Source organism: Anser anser (genome assembly GCF_964211835.1).
Source record: "Anser anser genome assembly, chromosome: 4".
Classification (NCBI taxonomy): Eukaryota; Metazoa; Chordata; class Aves; order Anseriformes; family Anatidae; genus Anser; species Anser anser.
In genome coordinates, this window is record NC_139724.1 from 78,281,678 (window position 1) to 78,297,646 (window position 15,969).

Here is a 15,969-nt window from a genome sequence, read left to right on the forward strand (position 1 = left end):
CTCCTCACCTCCAGGAGAGGCTGGGTGCCGAAACTAAGGGCTCCAGCCCACGATGAGCAAGATCTCAGCCCACAGCCAGGGGAGGAGGGGGCTGCAGCGACAAACGGTGCCGCTTCCCTCCCACCCAGCCCTTACCAGCTGGTTGGAGACATCGCCGTGGTCCTTCCTGGTCATGCCCTCCCCGATGGCCGACTTCATCAGGCGGGAGAGGGAGGGCAGCACGTTGATGGGGGGGTAGATCTGCGGGGAGACAGGCACGGTCCCACACTGCCAGCCCCAGTGACTGCCCTTGGCCCCCCAGTTCCCCCCACAAGCCTTGGTGCACTCGGCATCGCTGTGCTCCCCAGCCCACAGGCGTGGATCCGGATCCATCCCCGGGGCGGTGCCAGGAACAAACCTGCCGGTTGTGGAGCTGCCGGTCCACGTAGATCTGCCCCTCGGTGATGAAGCCCGTCAGGTCGGGGATGGGGTGGGTGATGTCTGGGGAAAGCAGGTGGCGTGAGCACGGCTGCTCCGTGGGCACGGGCACAGCACCGGCCACCAGCCCAGGGCAGATGGAGCAGTGCCACTGGAGGACGCAGCTGGGAGCGAAAGCGGGTCCCACACCACAGGGCAAGCAAGCACCAGGTGTAGACCTATGTGTGTGTGCACACCCCCAGGGGTTCCCCATGCACACGTGCACCCCCAGTCCCGTGCCCACCCCAACCACGCTCTGGCAGGAGTGTGACGCCATGCGCCTCCGTACTGCTCTGCCTGGGGAGGCGCAGGGGGACACTGGGGAAAAAAAGAGAACGAAAAAGAAACCGAGCAAGTTTTGCTACAAAGCGCCTTGAACAAAGCCATGGCAGATCCTACAAGCTCCCCCACGCCCGTTTGAATAAAAGAGTTTGGCATTTCCCAGCCCTGTGGTTTCCCCTGCCCTGGTGTCCCCACGCACCCCGGGGCGACGCTCACCGTCGTTGGGCATGGTGAGGATGGGGATCTGCGTGATGGAGCCGTTCCTGCCCTCCACGCGCCCGGCCCGCTCGTAGATGGTGGCCAGGTCGGTGTACATGTAGCCGGGGAAGCCGCGGCGCCCGGGCACCTCCTCCCTGGCTGCCGACACCTGCGGGACGGGGGGGTGCAGTCGGTGCTGGAGGGGGCAGCGGGGCGAGCAGAGGGGGCCTGGGGACGTGGGGACATGGGGATGGGGAGCTGGGTGGGGGCTGCGGGCGGCACCGACCTCCCGCAGGGCCTCGGCATAGGAGCTCATGTCCGTCAGGATGACCAGCACGTGCTTCTCACACTGGTACGCCAGGAACTCGGCCGTGGTCAGCGCCAGGCGCGGGGTGATGATGCGCTCGATCCTGCGGGGAGAGGGGCTGGCGCTGCCGGGGGGCTGCAGCGGGAAGCGCCCAGCGCCTGCAGAGCCTCCCAGGAGGAGGAGGAGGAGGAGGAGGAGGAGGAGGAGGAGGAGGAGGAGAGCTGTGTGCCGGAGCCCCCGGGTGACTCACGTGGGGTCGTTGGCCAGGTTGAGGAAGAGGCAGACGTTCTCCATGGAGCCATTCTCCTCGAAGTCCGACTTGAAGAAGCGAGCCGTCTCCATGTTCACCTGCGGGGTGAGGCCGCTCAGCGGGCACGTGGCGGCTCCGTGCACGGGGAGGCAGAGGCAGGAGAGCGGCGTGCCCCACGCAGTTTGGCTTTGCCGAGGTCCCCTCCCGGGCCCGACTCACCCCCATGGCCGCGAAGACGATGGCGAAGTTGTCCTCGTGGTAGTCCATCACGTCCTTGGACTTCTTCACCAGGCCGGCCTGCCGGCAGATCTGCGCGGCGATCTGCAGCGGGACGGGGCAGGCGTGCAGCGCGGGGCCGTGCCGCAGGGGCCACGACCACGCCGGGACCACACCACGGCCCCACGGCACGGCCAGACCCCAGCGAGGGGCAGGGGGTGCCTCCAGGGCACAGACAGCGAAGGAGGAAGCATCCCCGGGCACCAGCATCCCCAGCCGCCCACCCCGCGGCCGTCCCCGCTGTCCCCAGGTGCCCCGCAGAGGTTGGGACCCGAGGGGCCAGGGGGTGGACAGGCAGCTGTGCCCCATGGCCGTGCCGCCGTGCCCTTCGCACCGAGCCCCGGCTCGGCCGCGTGAACTCTCCCCTGTCACTCCCGATCCATCAGGGACGTTTTTCTGTCCCACTGCATCACCGTCTGGCGCTGCGCCGTGCCGCTGCTGCCGGGGGAGCGAGGGGCTGCGCTCCCTGACCCTGTCCCTGTCCCCATCCCTGTCCCCATCCCTGTCCCCAGCCACCCGAGCTTGGTGGTTTTGGTGCGGCGCCCGTGACTCAGGGGACACTGGGGGGGCACTGCAGTCCCCACCCCGTGCTCGGGGCACCCCACATTTGGGGCACCCCTCATCAGAAAACCCCACATCTCATCTTATAGAGAATCACAGAATATCCCGAGCTGGAAGGGACCCACGAGGATCATCGAGTCCAACTCCTGGCACTACCCAAAAATTCAGACCATGTGACTCAGTGCACGGTCCAAACGCTTCTTAACCTCCAAAATCTCTGCCCCCGGTGCGGCTCTTGGCATAATGGGGTAGCAGAGGGGGAACTGCAGATGGGGAAACTGAGGCACGGGGTAACGCCCTCCCCGCGTGCACCCCAGCGGTGCGCCTGGCACCCACCCTGCACGGCGTGGATGTGGCAGAGCCCAGCACCACGCAGAGCCAGAGCAGGGGGCAAGGAGCAGACGCAGGCAGGAGCCAGGATCCTAAATCCCCCTCGCGTCCTCGTGTTGAGGGCTCGCGGTCCCACTCTGCCCCGCGGGCACGAAGGCACCCACCTCGTTGTGGGGGAGGCCGGCGGCGGAGAAGATGGGAATCTTCTGGCCGCGGGCGATGCTGTTCATCACGTCGATGGGCGAGATGCCGGTCTGGATCATCTCCTCGGGGTAGATGCGCCCGTGGGGGTTGATGGGCTGGCCTGGAGGAGGAGAGGCCGATGGGGCACCCCGAAGTGGTGGGGATGCCCCAGATGATGCAAAACACTAATAGAATAATAACTGTAATAATTAATATAGTACAGAATAACTAATAAGAAGCCCTCTTCGGACCCGTGCGGCCACCCAGCCCCACAGTGGGTGGGGGGCCTGGGCTCAGCAGCCCCACCCCAGCCCCGGTGCCCGCGCCCGTTACCGTTGATGTCCAGAAAGTCCTCGGCCATCACCGGGGGGCCGCTGTCGATGGGCTTGGCGGAGCCGTTGAAGACACGACCTGCAAGGAGAGGGCTGCTGGTGCCCACGGGCAGCTGCACGGCCCCGGGGACAGGAGGGGACGGGTCTGGCTGCGCCCCCCCAGCCCCCGGCAGCGCTGCCAGGTGCATTCGGGCACCGGGGTGAGAGGCCGCTGAGGCCGAGCTGCGCCTTCGTGGAAAAGCAGCGCTTTGGGTGCCCAGAGGGTGCACCCAGCCCCAACCCCTGCGGGGCCATTCCCAGCGCGAAGCATTGAAACGTCTGCCCCAGGCGGCAGCTCAAGGCTCTGCGACGCTGCTGGGCGTGGAAACGGAAATGGGGAGCACCCAAGGGTGCGACGGGGTGTGGGCAGGGAGCAAGGCACGCGAGGGCTGGGTGACATGCACAACCCCACGGCACCCCGGCAGCAAGACGCCAGGACGCGGGGCCAGGTCCCCGCAGCCCTCCTGATGCCACCCACGCCACCTTCTCTGTGGGGTCCCCAGGCTTGGGTGACACCGAGGCACCCCGCATCCCCAAACTGGCTCCGGGGGGTGCCAGAGGGCTCCCGAACAGCTCCTGCACTTCAGCTCGTGCTCAGCCTCCTCATCGAGCGGCTCCGCCGGGGATCGATAGCTCCAAAGCCAGCGTGTCTCCGGTCCCCCCCCCACCTGCCGCCCCTATAGGACTATAGGGGCCAGGGCAGCATTGCGGGTGTCAGAGCACATAAAGATCACGGCGGGGATGGGAACGGGGCGAGGGAGCGCGGAGCATGAAAGGTCAGCAGGCTTGGTGCTGGCTGGGCACGCAGGCAGCGGTGGCACGGGGCCGTCTGATTCATTGCTGGAGCACGAGGAGAGGCGGGGGAGCTTTGCTTTATTGACCATTTTTCCCTTTGCTTTGCTTTATTGAGCGCTTTTCCCTTTGTTTTGCTTTATTGACCATTTCCCTCACCGCCGCCGGTCCCGGTGGCACCAAGGTCAATAAAGCAAAGCACCTGAAGAGCACCACGGGGGGGGGGACAGACCCTGCACCCCCCCTGCCCACACCCTGCAGGGGATGGGGAGACCCCGGCCGGGACCCGTGCGGCCAGCACCGCACGCAGCCGTGGCGCTCAGCACCGCGCCCCCTGCCCTTTACCGCTGCCCTTTGCAGGCAGGGCGCTGGCCCCGCTCCCCGCGAGCTGGGAAGGAGATGGCAGGAGACAGGCAGCCACGAGTGGGGAGCGGTGCCCTGCATCCCTTCACCCCATGCAACCCTGGTCGGGGTCAGGAGATTGTGCTGACAATAATAGGACCTGGGGCCGGAGCTGGGCTGTTCTGGTGGGAAAACCCTTCTGGTCCATGCCAGGCTCCGGGTCCTGGGCCAGCCGGGCACTGAGACGAGCCAGGGCTCGGCCGAGCCGGGCTTACCGAGCATGTCCTCAGACACCGGCGTCCGCAGGATGTCCCCGGTAAACTCGCAGGAGGTTTTCTTGGCATCGATGCCCGACGTTCCTTCAAACACCTGCAGGGAGCGGGGCAAGAGTCCAGCTAGCGGCAGTTGGCAGGGACTAGCGGGCAGAGAGGGGCAGGGGGACTCAAGCGCACCGTGGGGCTGGGTTTCATCAGCGAGGTTACTCGATTTGCCCTCATGGGAAAAATGCACCAGGGAGAGGTGATAAAAGAGAGGGAGAAATCCCAGGGTTAAGAGGTCTGCCCCGAGAGGCGCTGGCTCAGAGCGCAGCAGCGGCGATGCTCCAGGTCATCGCTCCCGCTGCCAGCCCCAGCTGCGCCTTCCCTCGGGGAGCACGGGCTCGGGACACACGAGGTGCCCTTAAAGGCATCCCTGGGGACGCAGGGAGGTGCAGGAGGGGTGCTGGCACCCAGCACTGGCTCTGGGCATTCCCTGGGTCACACTGCACGGCAGCTGTCCCTAAACTGGCACGCATGAAGGCGTGCACGGCTGCGTTCACGTTGGTGCGCCTGGGTAAATATTTCCCCACCTGTAAAGCATCACTGCAACAAATCCCCAAACTGGTGGCGCCAGCTCCTGCTCACACGCAGTAAATAAGTGCTAGGGGCCTGCAGAGGCACCCTGTGCTTTCAGGCCCCTGGGTGGCTGCCGAAGCACCCCCGGGGGGGACGAGGTGCTCGTTACAGCAGGGAGTGCAGCAGCCCCACAGCGAGACCCCATCGCGGCGCTGCCCCTAGCAGGGAAGGGAAACCCAAGGCACTTTCATCCGTATAATATTTGACACCATTTGTATTAATTAACCTCCAGGCCGCTGCTTTAATTAGAGCCGGGGGCCCCCTCAGAGAAGGGCTGCCTTGGGAAAGCCGGGGCACGCAGCTGGGTGACGGCGCGGTGCCTGCGGGTGCGTGCCCGCGGGTCTGCCTGCCAAAGCACTGAGCTGCTCCTGCCAGAGGAGCCTTTTTTTTTTTTTCTTTTTTCCCTTTTTTTCTTTTTTTTTTCCCTTTTGAGGCTGACTCCCTAATAGGATTAAGAGGGCGCTGCAAAGGTCTGGGCAGCATTAGAGGGGCGAAGTTCGGCAGCTCGCCAGCGAGGTCCCGCACAGGTCGCCCCCACAGCCACCTCGGTTCGCCAAACCAAGCCACAGACTGCGCTGGCTTGGTGACGATGATGATGGTGATGGTGGTGGTGAGCAAGGACTGGGGCCACCTGGGCAGGATGGTCCCTTTGCCTACAGAGGGCCCCGATGCTCATGGAGAACCGCCCCCCCCCCCGGCTCTTGGGAGCCCCCAGTCCCAACCACCTGCCCGTGGGGTGGATCAGGGCAGAGGGCTGGTGGCCGTGGGGTGACAGCGGGGGGGGGTCACAATGTTCCTGCCAGGATGCGCAGGAAGGCAGAGCAGGGAGGGAACAGGAGGACATGGGGACAAGGGACAGGGGTCCTGAGGTGGCTGTGGCATCACTCGGCCAGCTTGCCCCAGCGGGGACAGCGGGTGACGGCTGAGAGAGGGGACAGGGGGACACACGAGGACCAGAGGCCAATTGTGGGGCTGTGCCCACGCCTGCCCCCTGCATCCTGCTGAACTTCTGCAGATTTTCCTGTTTGGAATTTGGCACCCAGACGCCGCTGCTGTCAGCCAGCTGGGTGCCGGCCCCGGCCCCACACGTGCCACAATGCGACCCCACGCTCAAGCTGCTGGGCCGTGGGCCAGCACCGCAGCTGCTGCGTGTCCGGGGACACGGAGCCGCGGCCACCAGCGCCCTGCGGGCTGGGACAGCAGCCACTGGAGGGGGACAGAGCCCCAGGACAGAGCCCCGGGCCGTGCCGTGCGGTGCCGTGCGGTGCCGTGCAGTCCCTGCCCGCCGCGCCGCGCTCACCTGGACGATGGCTTTGGAGCCCACCACCTCCAGCACCTGCCCGCTGCGGCTGGTGCCGTTGGGCAGCGTGAAGTTCACGATCTCGGCATACTGGGCGAACTGGGGGGGACAAGCAGAGGCAGGAGGTCAGGGTGGGACGGCAGGGAACACGTCGCAGCCCCCCGCGCCTCCCCACACATCGCCCTCCTGCCCAGGGGTCCAGGGAGGAGGAGGAGGAGGAAGAGCGAGGGGAAGGTGCTGCCTCGCCAGCCCCATCCTAGAGCGTGCCCGGGTGCAGCACTGCCCTCAGCTTCTCCAGGCTGTGCCGCAGCCCCTGTGCCCCCCGGGAGGGGAAGCCAAGCCATGTCCTGCTCTGGGGACAACGCCCGAGGGGGTTCACTCCATGAGAGCCTGCCCAGCCCTGCTCTCTCCTCTCCCCTTTTTCCTCCTGCTCTTCCTCCTCCTCCTCCTCCTCCTCCCCATGAATCCCCAGCTCGTGCTCAGCCGCCGGGGCTGGCTCCGCCGCTGCGAACTTTGGACTTTAATTCTCCTGCAAAGACCTTTGCATAAAGGACAACAACAAAGCGAAGGAAACACCCGCCGCAGCCTAGCTCTTTAATTGAGCTTATTAATTTCCATCCTGCCAGGATCGGCGTGAAAGGGGCCATAGAAAGGAGCCAACAAAGCCTCGACCACGCATCCCGGCCCCACAGGACCCTCGTGGGCTCCCAGCTGGGGGATGCTGTGACACCCGGCTGCGCCCACCCAAACCCGGCCGCAGGAGCAGGGACACCACCGGGGTGCCCCCGGCCCGGTGCTGGGGACGGGGTGCGTGGTGCCATCGGGGCAGGCGGCTGGCACAGGACTTGGGGCGCCTGCAGGAGCCGGGCAGAGCGTGCACCCGGTCACCCGTCTGCATGCGGAGAGCACGTGCTGCGCACACACACACGTGTGCACGCTCACACCCCCAGCCACGGCTGCTCGCCGGGCTCTGCTGCTGGCTGCGTCCAGAGGAGGGAGCTCAGGGACGGCTCACGGACCCCCAGAGCAGGGGACAGCCCCAGGGACAGGGGGCAGCCCAGGGGACGGGGGTCACACTGCCCCATTGCCCACTCCCTGCCCCAAGAGGGGGCTGGCAGCCAGGCCAAGGTGGGGACAGCACGGTGGTCCCCCCCAGCCCCAAGTGACACGGCCGAGGGGGTCACCACTTGGCAAAGGAGGCTCTCTCCCACCACTGGCACGGCCAGCACGTGAGCGGGTGGCCAAAGGCGTGCCGGGGCCGTGTGTCCCCACGAAAGGTGACACCTCTGCTGGGGACATCCATGCCATGGTGGGACGATGCTGTCCCCCTTCCAGCCCCTTGGGACCGAGGAGGGGGCTCTTACCTTCACATTGTCCAGCACCACGAGGGGCCCGTTGACGCCGCACACCGTCCGGTAGGCTGTGGGACAAGGACACACAGTCAGTACCCGGGGACCACGGGGGTGCTCCCAGCCCGCTCCCCGCATCGCCACCCCCAGCCCAGGGGCACCGCGGGCATGGCAGAGAGGGGTCCCAGGACACCGACACGGCCCTGCTGTGCCCCGGGTGCCAGCTTTGACCTCGGCTGCTGGAAACAGCCCATAGGAAACATCCCTTTCACCCAGTGAGTTTCATCTCAGTTCGCGTTAAAATATTTAAATAGAATATAATTCGCAGAAAGAGAGGCAATCGGCAGCCTCCAAATACGCTGCGTGCGCAGCCAAACGGACGCCGAAGCTGTCACTGGAGCGCTTCTGCAGCGGGCCGCTCGCGGTGCGCCCCGGCACGCAGCAGAGAATGGAAACAAAACGACATTTAGAGCCCGAAGTGAGTCAGCGCCGACAGCCTGCCCCGACCCGGCCGGGAGCTTTCGCTCCAGCACCTCTTGCCAGCAAACGGAAAGCTTTTGTGCGAGTCGATGTTTTCCAAGGGCAGGTTTGCATTACACCGAGGCCGGGGCTTGAGAAAAGGCAACACGGAACCCGCTGGCGGAAATAAACACAGAAACAACCCACAGGAGCTCCTTGGACCAGGGAAGGGTAACGCGGGCAGGATGGGGCCCATGCCCCCCAAGGGATGGCGGTGGCTCCACAGCGGCTTCGCTGCCATCACGCACGCTGACAGCCTCGCCCCCCAGAGGTGCCCCCGCACCCCAGCATCGCGGGGTCCTGCAATGGGGGGGGCCCTGGGGCAAGCCTGAGTCCCCAGCCCCATTTGGGGACGCAGCCCCCTCCAAGCACCCAGCTCTGAGCCTGTTTTTGGGCCTTGCTGCAGGGGGGACCCCGGTGGGACCTGGCTCCCAGCGGGTCCTCTGCTGCCCAAGCCCCTGCCACAACCCGGGGGTCACAGATTGCCCCAGCAAATCCCCCGGGATGGGCAGCGGGAGCTGGATCCCACCAAGCATGGGACCGGCTCCGGGGGCCACCGGAGGTGCCAGCACCCTGTGGGGCTGGGGCTCTGCACCCCTTGGCTCCAGGAGGTGCAGGGTGAGGAGAGGACCCGGGGGCACGGCCAGCAGGGGGTGGCTCGGGACGAGGCGGGGGTCCCAGGGGACAGGACCTCTCCAAAGTGACCCAAAGGCAGGGAGCACCCGTGGGGCTGAGCGCAGGGACCGCAGTGGGTACACATGGGTTCCCAAACCCCGCAAGAGGGGGACGGTGCCCGAGGAAGGGGGAGCGGGGCCGGGAGCGGCTCCCAGGCGGGTGCAGGTGCTGGGGAACTGATCCGGCTCTAAGCTGCTCCTTGATCATTTCCCCGATGTGTCAAACGCCGGAACGCCTGCCATGGCGGGGCCTGGCTTTGCTGACCCCGCAGGGCCCTTTCAGCCCCCTGCCCTCTCCTCTCACACCGGGCTCTCTGATTTACTCGTGATCCTAATAGGATTGGAGAGGCCGGGCCAGCTGGCGAGCTCGCGGCCCCCTCCCTCCCTCCCTCCAGCTGCGGGGATGGGTGGTCTGCAGGGGACGGGGGACCCTCGCCGCAGCGTCCCCGCAGCCAGGGCTGCCCGGTGCCGGCATCACCACGGCACGTGCGTGGGCAGGATCTGGCCCCAGAGCCGAGTGGGGCACGGGGAGCTGCCCCGTCCCTCCTGGGCCCTCTCCGTGCGCCCACCCTCGCACCCCGGTGTTAATTCCAGCCACTTTTGCAATTAGCCGTCTCCTCGTTACCCAATTACGCCCCGCTCCTGCCCGGCAGCCCCGCCGCCCATTCAGCAGCCTGGGGGGCTGGCGCGCCGGGGGACCCAGCCGCCAATCTCCCCGCTTTTGTCTCCTTTATTCCCAAAGTGACCATTCTGCCTTTTATTTCCCCTTCCAGCCCCGTCACAAATATCCACCCGCTTCCCTTCCCTCGGGAGGTTTTGTTGGGCTCTTTTCTTCTCTCCCGCTTCCCTCCGCCACCGGAGCCACCCACGTGGGGGCACCCCACGGGCTCGGCCTTCTCCCCACCCCACGGTGGTCTGCAGGCTCCCCCCCGCCCGCCGGCCCCTCCAGGACATCCTCGCCCACCGAGGGCATCAGAGCCGCCGGCTGCACCGCTCGGTCCCCCCCTTGCCCGCCAAGCTCCCCGCCTGCCCGCCGCCTTCACACAACCCAAACATCTCCATGCCCTCCGGAGGGCGCAGGCAGGAGGCTGATGGAGGTGTTCCCGAGGGACGCGGGGCAGATGGAGGCACCCAGCCCCAGGGCTCGGCCACACAGGGCCCCACAGCATCACCCCGGGCTTGCTCTCAGCATCGCGGCACCACCAATGCGGGCAGGGACCGCTGGGGCCACCGGGTCACCTGGAGCCGGGGTGGGGAGCCCATGGGGAGCCTCCCCGGGCAGCTTCTGCAGTGCCCAGGAGGAGATCGGGGGGGCTGGGCCCCCAGAGATAGGTGGGCAGGAGGACGGACTGACAGACAGACCCGACCACGGGTCTGGAGAAAGGCGCAGGGGTGCTTCGTGCGGGTGAAGGCCTCGCTCGCACGTCGCTGCTCTTCACCGGTTCCGCTGAAAAGCCCGGCACAAAACCCTCCGAGGGAGCTCGCCTCGTCCTGGGGGGGTTTCTGGGGGTTCACCCGGCCTGCCCCTGCTGGGGCCGACCTTACGGAAACCTTAATCACCCGCGAGGGATTCTCCTGCAAAATTCCTCATTTCCTTCAACGCAAGGAGTGAATGGGAGCAGGAACGCTCCTGGGAGCGCAGCTCAGCTTGCTGCAAGCCACGAGGCACCCGAGAGTCACCACGCGGGGACGTTCCCCCCAGAATTCAGGGACACCCCCAGCTGGGGCACCTGCCCCTACGTGTGTCACACCAGGGGACGGGGGCAGCTCCCAGCCGGTGCTCTCTGGGCCCTACCTCGACGTAAGAGCATATCGCGACATATCGCGACAGCACCGACGGCCGCTCGGCAGGCGCGGGGCGATGCCGTGACGGGGTTGGGGGCGAGCGGGGAGGAAGGGAAACCGCCGAGAGCAGGGGGAGGAGGAAGGTGGGGGAGTGCCGGAGCGGGGCGGAGGTCGGGGGGGAGAGCCCCCGCTACCGGAAAGCACTAATTCAGATAATTAAGACGTTGAGCCGTTATGAAAAACCCAGCCCCGGAGCGGCGGGGTGGGTGGGCTGGGCGGGGGGGTGGGGAGGGGGGGGAGAGGGGCCAGGGGGGGCCCAACCTGCAGGCAGAGCGGGACTGGGAAAGCAAAGTCTGGCAACCTGGCCCTTGCACGCCCCCTCCCCAAATTCACAGCCGCTGTCAGATGCCATCTCCGTTAGCCGGCCGCTCACGCACTATTAACTCCAGCGGCGGAGGGCGGCCGGGGTGGAGGGGGGGGCGCAGGCACGGCCCGCTGCCAAAGCGGCCCCCACCCCGCTAATTGGTGCCGCTCAGCCGCCCTGCCCTCCGGCCCTCGGCCCCTGCCCCGGCAGCGCTGGGTGGCTGCTCGGCCGGACAGCTTAGGGCTCTGCTCCAAAGAGCCTCGCTGCCTGGCCCTCCTCTTCCTCATCCTCATCCTCATCCTGCTGCCGGGGGGGGGCCGCATCCTGCGCCTCGGCTGAGCCTGGCGCTGGAGGTGGCGGAGGTGTCCCCGTGCCGCTGCTCGTCCCGCTCCACGGGGCCCTGGACGCGGGGCAGAGGCTGGCACAGACACCCCTGGGTGACGGGCTCACCGGAGGCTGGGTCGAGGCCGGGTTCGGGCTGATTTGGGTGACAAAGCTGTGAAGGGCTGCCGCAGCAGCTGGGTTGGTGCCCAGGACTCGTGTGAGGCTCAGCGCTGCCCGGGGGGGGTCCCACGGCCCCCAGCCACCTCCCCGAGCACCGACTGCAGCTCTCGGTGCCCCCTGAGCCTCCCAACACCTCCGGCCCCAGGCGTGAAGCGAAGCGCTGGGGCAGGGAAAGCGAGCAGGAGCTGGCGCAGACAGGGCAGGTGCCCAGCAAACAGCCCTACAACGCGCCCAGCCCTGCTCCCGGCCCCGAGCACAGGGAGCGAGGGGACGGAGCCGGGGTCACCCCGCACGGAGCCGAGGGCACCCACCCAGCCCCGTGCTGACCTCCCCACCTGATGGTTTCACACCCGAATTTTAACCAAAACTCCTAGCGAGGCCGATGCTGGGCACGGCACAGGTCCCAAGCCGGGGCACGGATCCGTGCTGGTGCCCCGACGGCGGCTTTCGGCACCAAGCCCTGGCCCTGCCCGTGCCTTGGCCGCCCCGAGCCGCGCGTGCCGAGCCCCGCGGCCGCTCCTCAAACTTTTCCGACAGTCCCTAAGTGACCGCTCTCCCCCTCGCAACCTGCCCATTGTGCGATGTGTCAGTTTGTGCAGCGCTGTCAAACGCGCGGGGCTGCCCAAGCCCAGCGGAGCCCGTGAAAAGCCCGGCGGGGGGTCACACACTATGCCACTAATTAGGGCCGCCGGCCGAGGGTTCCCATACACACCTGCACGGTCATGTGAGGGAGGGCAAAGAATGGCAGCACCAGCCAAGCGTGAACCAAACAACCAGCCCGGAGAGAAAGAAAAAAAAAAAAGGAAAAAAAAAAGCGCTGGGCTTGCTGTCACATTTCTATCAGACAAAACAGGGCTGGGGGTGGAGGCAGGAGCGGGGCTGCAGGACCCCGTCCCGGGGGGGCAGAGCAGGCACCAGCTGGGCCAAGTGCCCTCGCAGGACTGCGGGGCTGAGATGCAAGAGGCATCCCTGCCTGCCCGCAAGCTGCTGGTAACCCCTCCGGGGGTGCTGGTGCCCGCTCGCGGGCGCGGAGTGGGCGCTCCGGGCATGGCAGAGGGGCTCGGGATGGGCTCTGCACCCAGGCAGCTTTCCTTAACCCCCCCCCAAATCCTTTTCTCACCGCTCTGAAACAAGACCCCTTTGTGGGCTCCCCTTTCCGGGCTCAGCCCTGCTGCTCCGGCACCTCTCCAGGCCCCCAAGCACCACCCGCGCCCCCCCGCCTGCAGCAGCAAAGGCACCCCAAGGGCCGGGCAGGCAGGAGCTGGGCAGCGGCAGCAGGAGCAGGACGCCAGCTCCCCGTCACCAGCAGCCCCCCAGTGCCCAGGGACAGCCCGGCCCCGTGGAGGCACAGTGCAGCGGTGCCCACCTCGAGCACCGGGTCCCCTCCCAGGCAGCACCCGGTGCTCTGGGCTTTCTGCTTGCCCCCACCTCCCCAGCGAGCAGGGGAGGTCCCACCACGTGCCGACGGCTGCCCAAATTCGTGTAGGAAGGGGCGCCAGGGGCTCGCACGCCCGCAGCTCTGCCGTGGCCGCCGTCACCGCACGGCCACAGCTCCCGGGAATTCTCCGCGAGGCTTTCAGGTAGCTAAATTTGGATTCCTGCTCCGTGCCTCTGGCTGGCTGTGACTCAGTGTCACGCTCCCAGCGAGCTCTCTCAGGTCTTACGCTGATTGCAAGTCGCCGGGCACGGCAGCGATTAGTCAGGGCGGTGTAAATCAGAGGCCAGGCAAGGCAACGTGCCTCCTCCCTGCTCCGAGCAGAGCCCCCCGAGCTCCTTGCTTCTCCCCCCGACTCTCCTGCACGACCCCAGCTGCCGCCCAGGCTGGGGGGGACGAGGACCGGTGCTCGGGGTGCGCGGGGCAGCCTGCACCCCCCGGCTGCATCCCGTGGGACAGAGCCCCAGCCCCAGCTCTGCGTCCCCCTGGCACCAAGCAGGGGGACAGGGACAACCCGATGCTGCCACATAACCCAGCCACCAGGCTCACTGCCTTCCCCCCCCCTGCACCCCCCACCCCCTTGCAGCCCTCGGGCCCCCTCCAGGCAGCGTTTGCAGGGCAGGGCTGGGCGCTGCGCGTTGCACGGGCAGCCCCGGGTCCACGTGCGGGTGGCAGCATCGCTCGCCATGTTGTTTTTCGTAAAGATGGGTCAAGCCAAAGGCCAGGAGGTGATAAGTGCTTCTGCCACCCGCTTGTGCTAATGGATTCGCAGCGCTCGCCAGCAGCTGCTAATACCTCCTGGCTCTCAGGAGAGCCGGCCCCAGCAGAGCCGCGCGGGCAGGGCAGGCTCAGTCCTCTCCGCCAGCCAGCGCCGGGGACGTGTCCCTGAGGGGGACGGCTCCGGGTGACAGCCCAGTGCCAGGCTGAAGCTGGGGCCGCGTGGCTGCTCCCACAGGCAGCGCCCCGTAGGGACCCCCCACCGCTGGGCACCCCGTGCCACTGCCACCCAGCCGTGGGGCTGGCAGCTGATGGGGTCCCACGTGTTGGAGACCCCGTGCACAAACCCGGAGCTGCCAGGCAGCGCCCACAGGACCGTCCAGAAGCGGCACTCCACTGTGCTCAGCCTCGCATGCAGGGGACCCTCATAAAAGTCCCCCCAACCCTTCCAAACGCCACTCTCAGGTGCGCCCTACAGGGACAGCACCAGCCTCCCGCCCTGCTCCCACCCTCCCCTTCCTACCACCCCCATTCTGGGGGTCCCAAGGGCTCCCCAGCTCCAGGACCCTCCTCTCCGAGTCCTCCCCACAGCAGTGGGGGAAGGCGCAAGGCTCGCTCGTGCCCATGTGAGGCTGGGAACATTCCCTGACACACGGCCCCCAGAGCCAACGCAGCCCCCCAGGGCAACGTGTCCTTGTTCCTACAAGCATCGCCACCACCCCGCTGCACCCCTGCACTCCTTGCCTCGTGCATCACGGGGGCTGCTGGACGGGGGGGCTGCTGCCCCGTTCCATCAAACCGTCACCCATGGGTGCACAACGCCACGGCGGCGAGAGCTGGTGCCTGCAGGATCCGTCTGGGGCTCTCCGGGGAGGGCAGGAGCTGCCTCCAGCGGGAGGAGGCACAGCCTCAGCCCCTCGCACTGCCCTCGCTGCCCTCCCTGCCCCTCCTGAGGCCAAAGGCTGCCCTCACCCAGCGCCAACCGGGGAGAAGCCGCCCGCAGCCGGGCCCCGGCGGGTGCTGCTCCTGCCCCGTGTTGACAGCAAACACCGGGCAGAGCCGGCGGCACGCAGCCCTCCCGGCCCCCCGCGGGCCTCCGACGGCCTCCAACGCCCTTGACGCCTCCGACCCCACCGAGCCCGGGCAGGGGGAGGCACGGTGACGGCCCCGGCTGCCCCTGGCCCCCCGGAGGTGTGCGGGGTCTCCCTGCCCGGCTCATGCACGGTGAGCCCAGGGCCCCCCGGCAGGGCTGCGCCCGCACCCGGCAGTTTTGGGGCCGGGAGGGTCTGGGAGCAGTGACACGAGTGGGTGCCGCGCTCCGGCACGTTGTCCTGGGGGGGGGCAGAGCCCACCATTACAGTGGGCCACCCCGGCTCCATCCCCTGGAGGAGCCCCCGCGCCCCCCAGCACGGCTGCACCTGACCTTGGCAGGGGGGTGGCCGCGACACCGGCCCCTGCAGGCACCCCGCAGGGTGGCGGAGCCCCCCCAGCCCCAGCCCCCGGAGCCCCCCCCGAGCCCTGCCCCGCACTCACTCAGCCGGGGGCTGCTGCTGAAGTCGCGGGTGACGGCGAGGGCGTGCTCCCGGGCTGCTGCCTGCACCTGGACCGCCATGGACCGGGACTTGGACCCTCGGCACGGCACGGCACGGCTGGGCACGGCACGGTACGGCTCGGCACGGCTCGGTACGGCACGGCTCGGCTCGGCACGGCTTTGTACGGCTCGGCTCGGCTCGGCTCGGCTGGGCACGGCACGGCACGGCTCGGCTCGGCTCGGCTCGGCTGGGCACGGCACGGCTCGGCTCGGCTCGGCTCGGCTCGGCTGGGCACGGCACGGCACGGCACGGCTCGGCTCGGCACGGCTCGGCTCGGCTCGGCACGGCTCGGCACGGCTCGGCACGGCACGGCTCGGCACGGCTCGGCTCGGCTCGGCTCGGCTCGGCTCGGCTCGGCACGGCACGGCTCGGCACGGCACGGCTCGGCTCGGCTCGGCTCGGCTCGGCTCGGCACGGCACGGCTGGGCACGGCACGGCTGCCCCGCCTGCAGCAACACTGCCCTGTGTTGGCTGTAAACAGAGGGGAGG

General features: G+C 67.8%; 1 protein-coding gene across 10 annotated transcripts in view; it reads right to left on the reverse strand.

The window, feature by feature from the left end:
• Positions 1-15,969, reverse strand: part of ATP6V1B1 (ATPase H+ transporting V1 subunit B1) — a 40,488-nt gene that overhangs the window by 872 nt on the left and 23,647 nt on the right. Inside the window, exons 1-13 of one of the 10 annotated variants that reach the window (XM_083832816.1) lie at positions 15,699-15,937; positions 15,422-15,627; positions 7,906-7,961; positions 6,542-6,640; positions 4,624-4,717; positions 3,177-3,254; positions 2,825-2,964; positions 1,713-1,814; positions 1,494-1,591; positions 1,223-1,346; positions 955-1,105; positions 398-480; positions 136-240 (exon numbers count right to left, since the gene is read on the reverse strand). In XM_083832816.1, coding sequence (XP_083688942.1) covers positions 136-240; positions 398-480; positions 955-1,105; positions 1,223-1,346; positions 1,494-1,591; positions 1,713-1,814; positions 2,825-2,964; positions 3,177-3,254; positions 4,624-4,717; positions 6,542-6,640; positions 7,906-7,961; positions 15,422-15,500 — 1,209 coding nt within the window. In that variant the 5' untranslated portion in view covers positions 15,501-15,627; positions 15,699-15,937. Of the gene's footprint in view, positions 1-135; positions 241-397; positions 481-954; positions 1,106-1,222; positions 1,347-1,493; positions 1,592-1,712; positions 1,815-2,824; positions 2,965-3,176; positions 3,255-4,623; positions 4,718-6,541; positions 6,641-7,905; positions 7,962-15,421; positions 15,938-15,969 lie in introns of those variants that run through there. The other 9 variants (XM_083832818.1, XM_083832820.1, XM_083832817.1 and 6 more) reach the window with 9 other exon arrangements.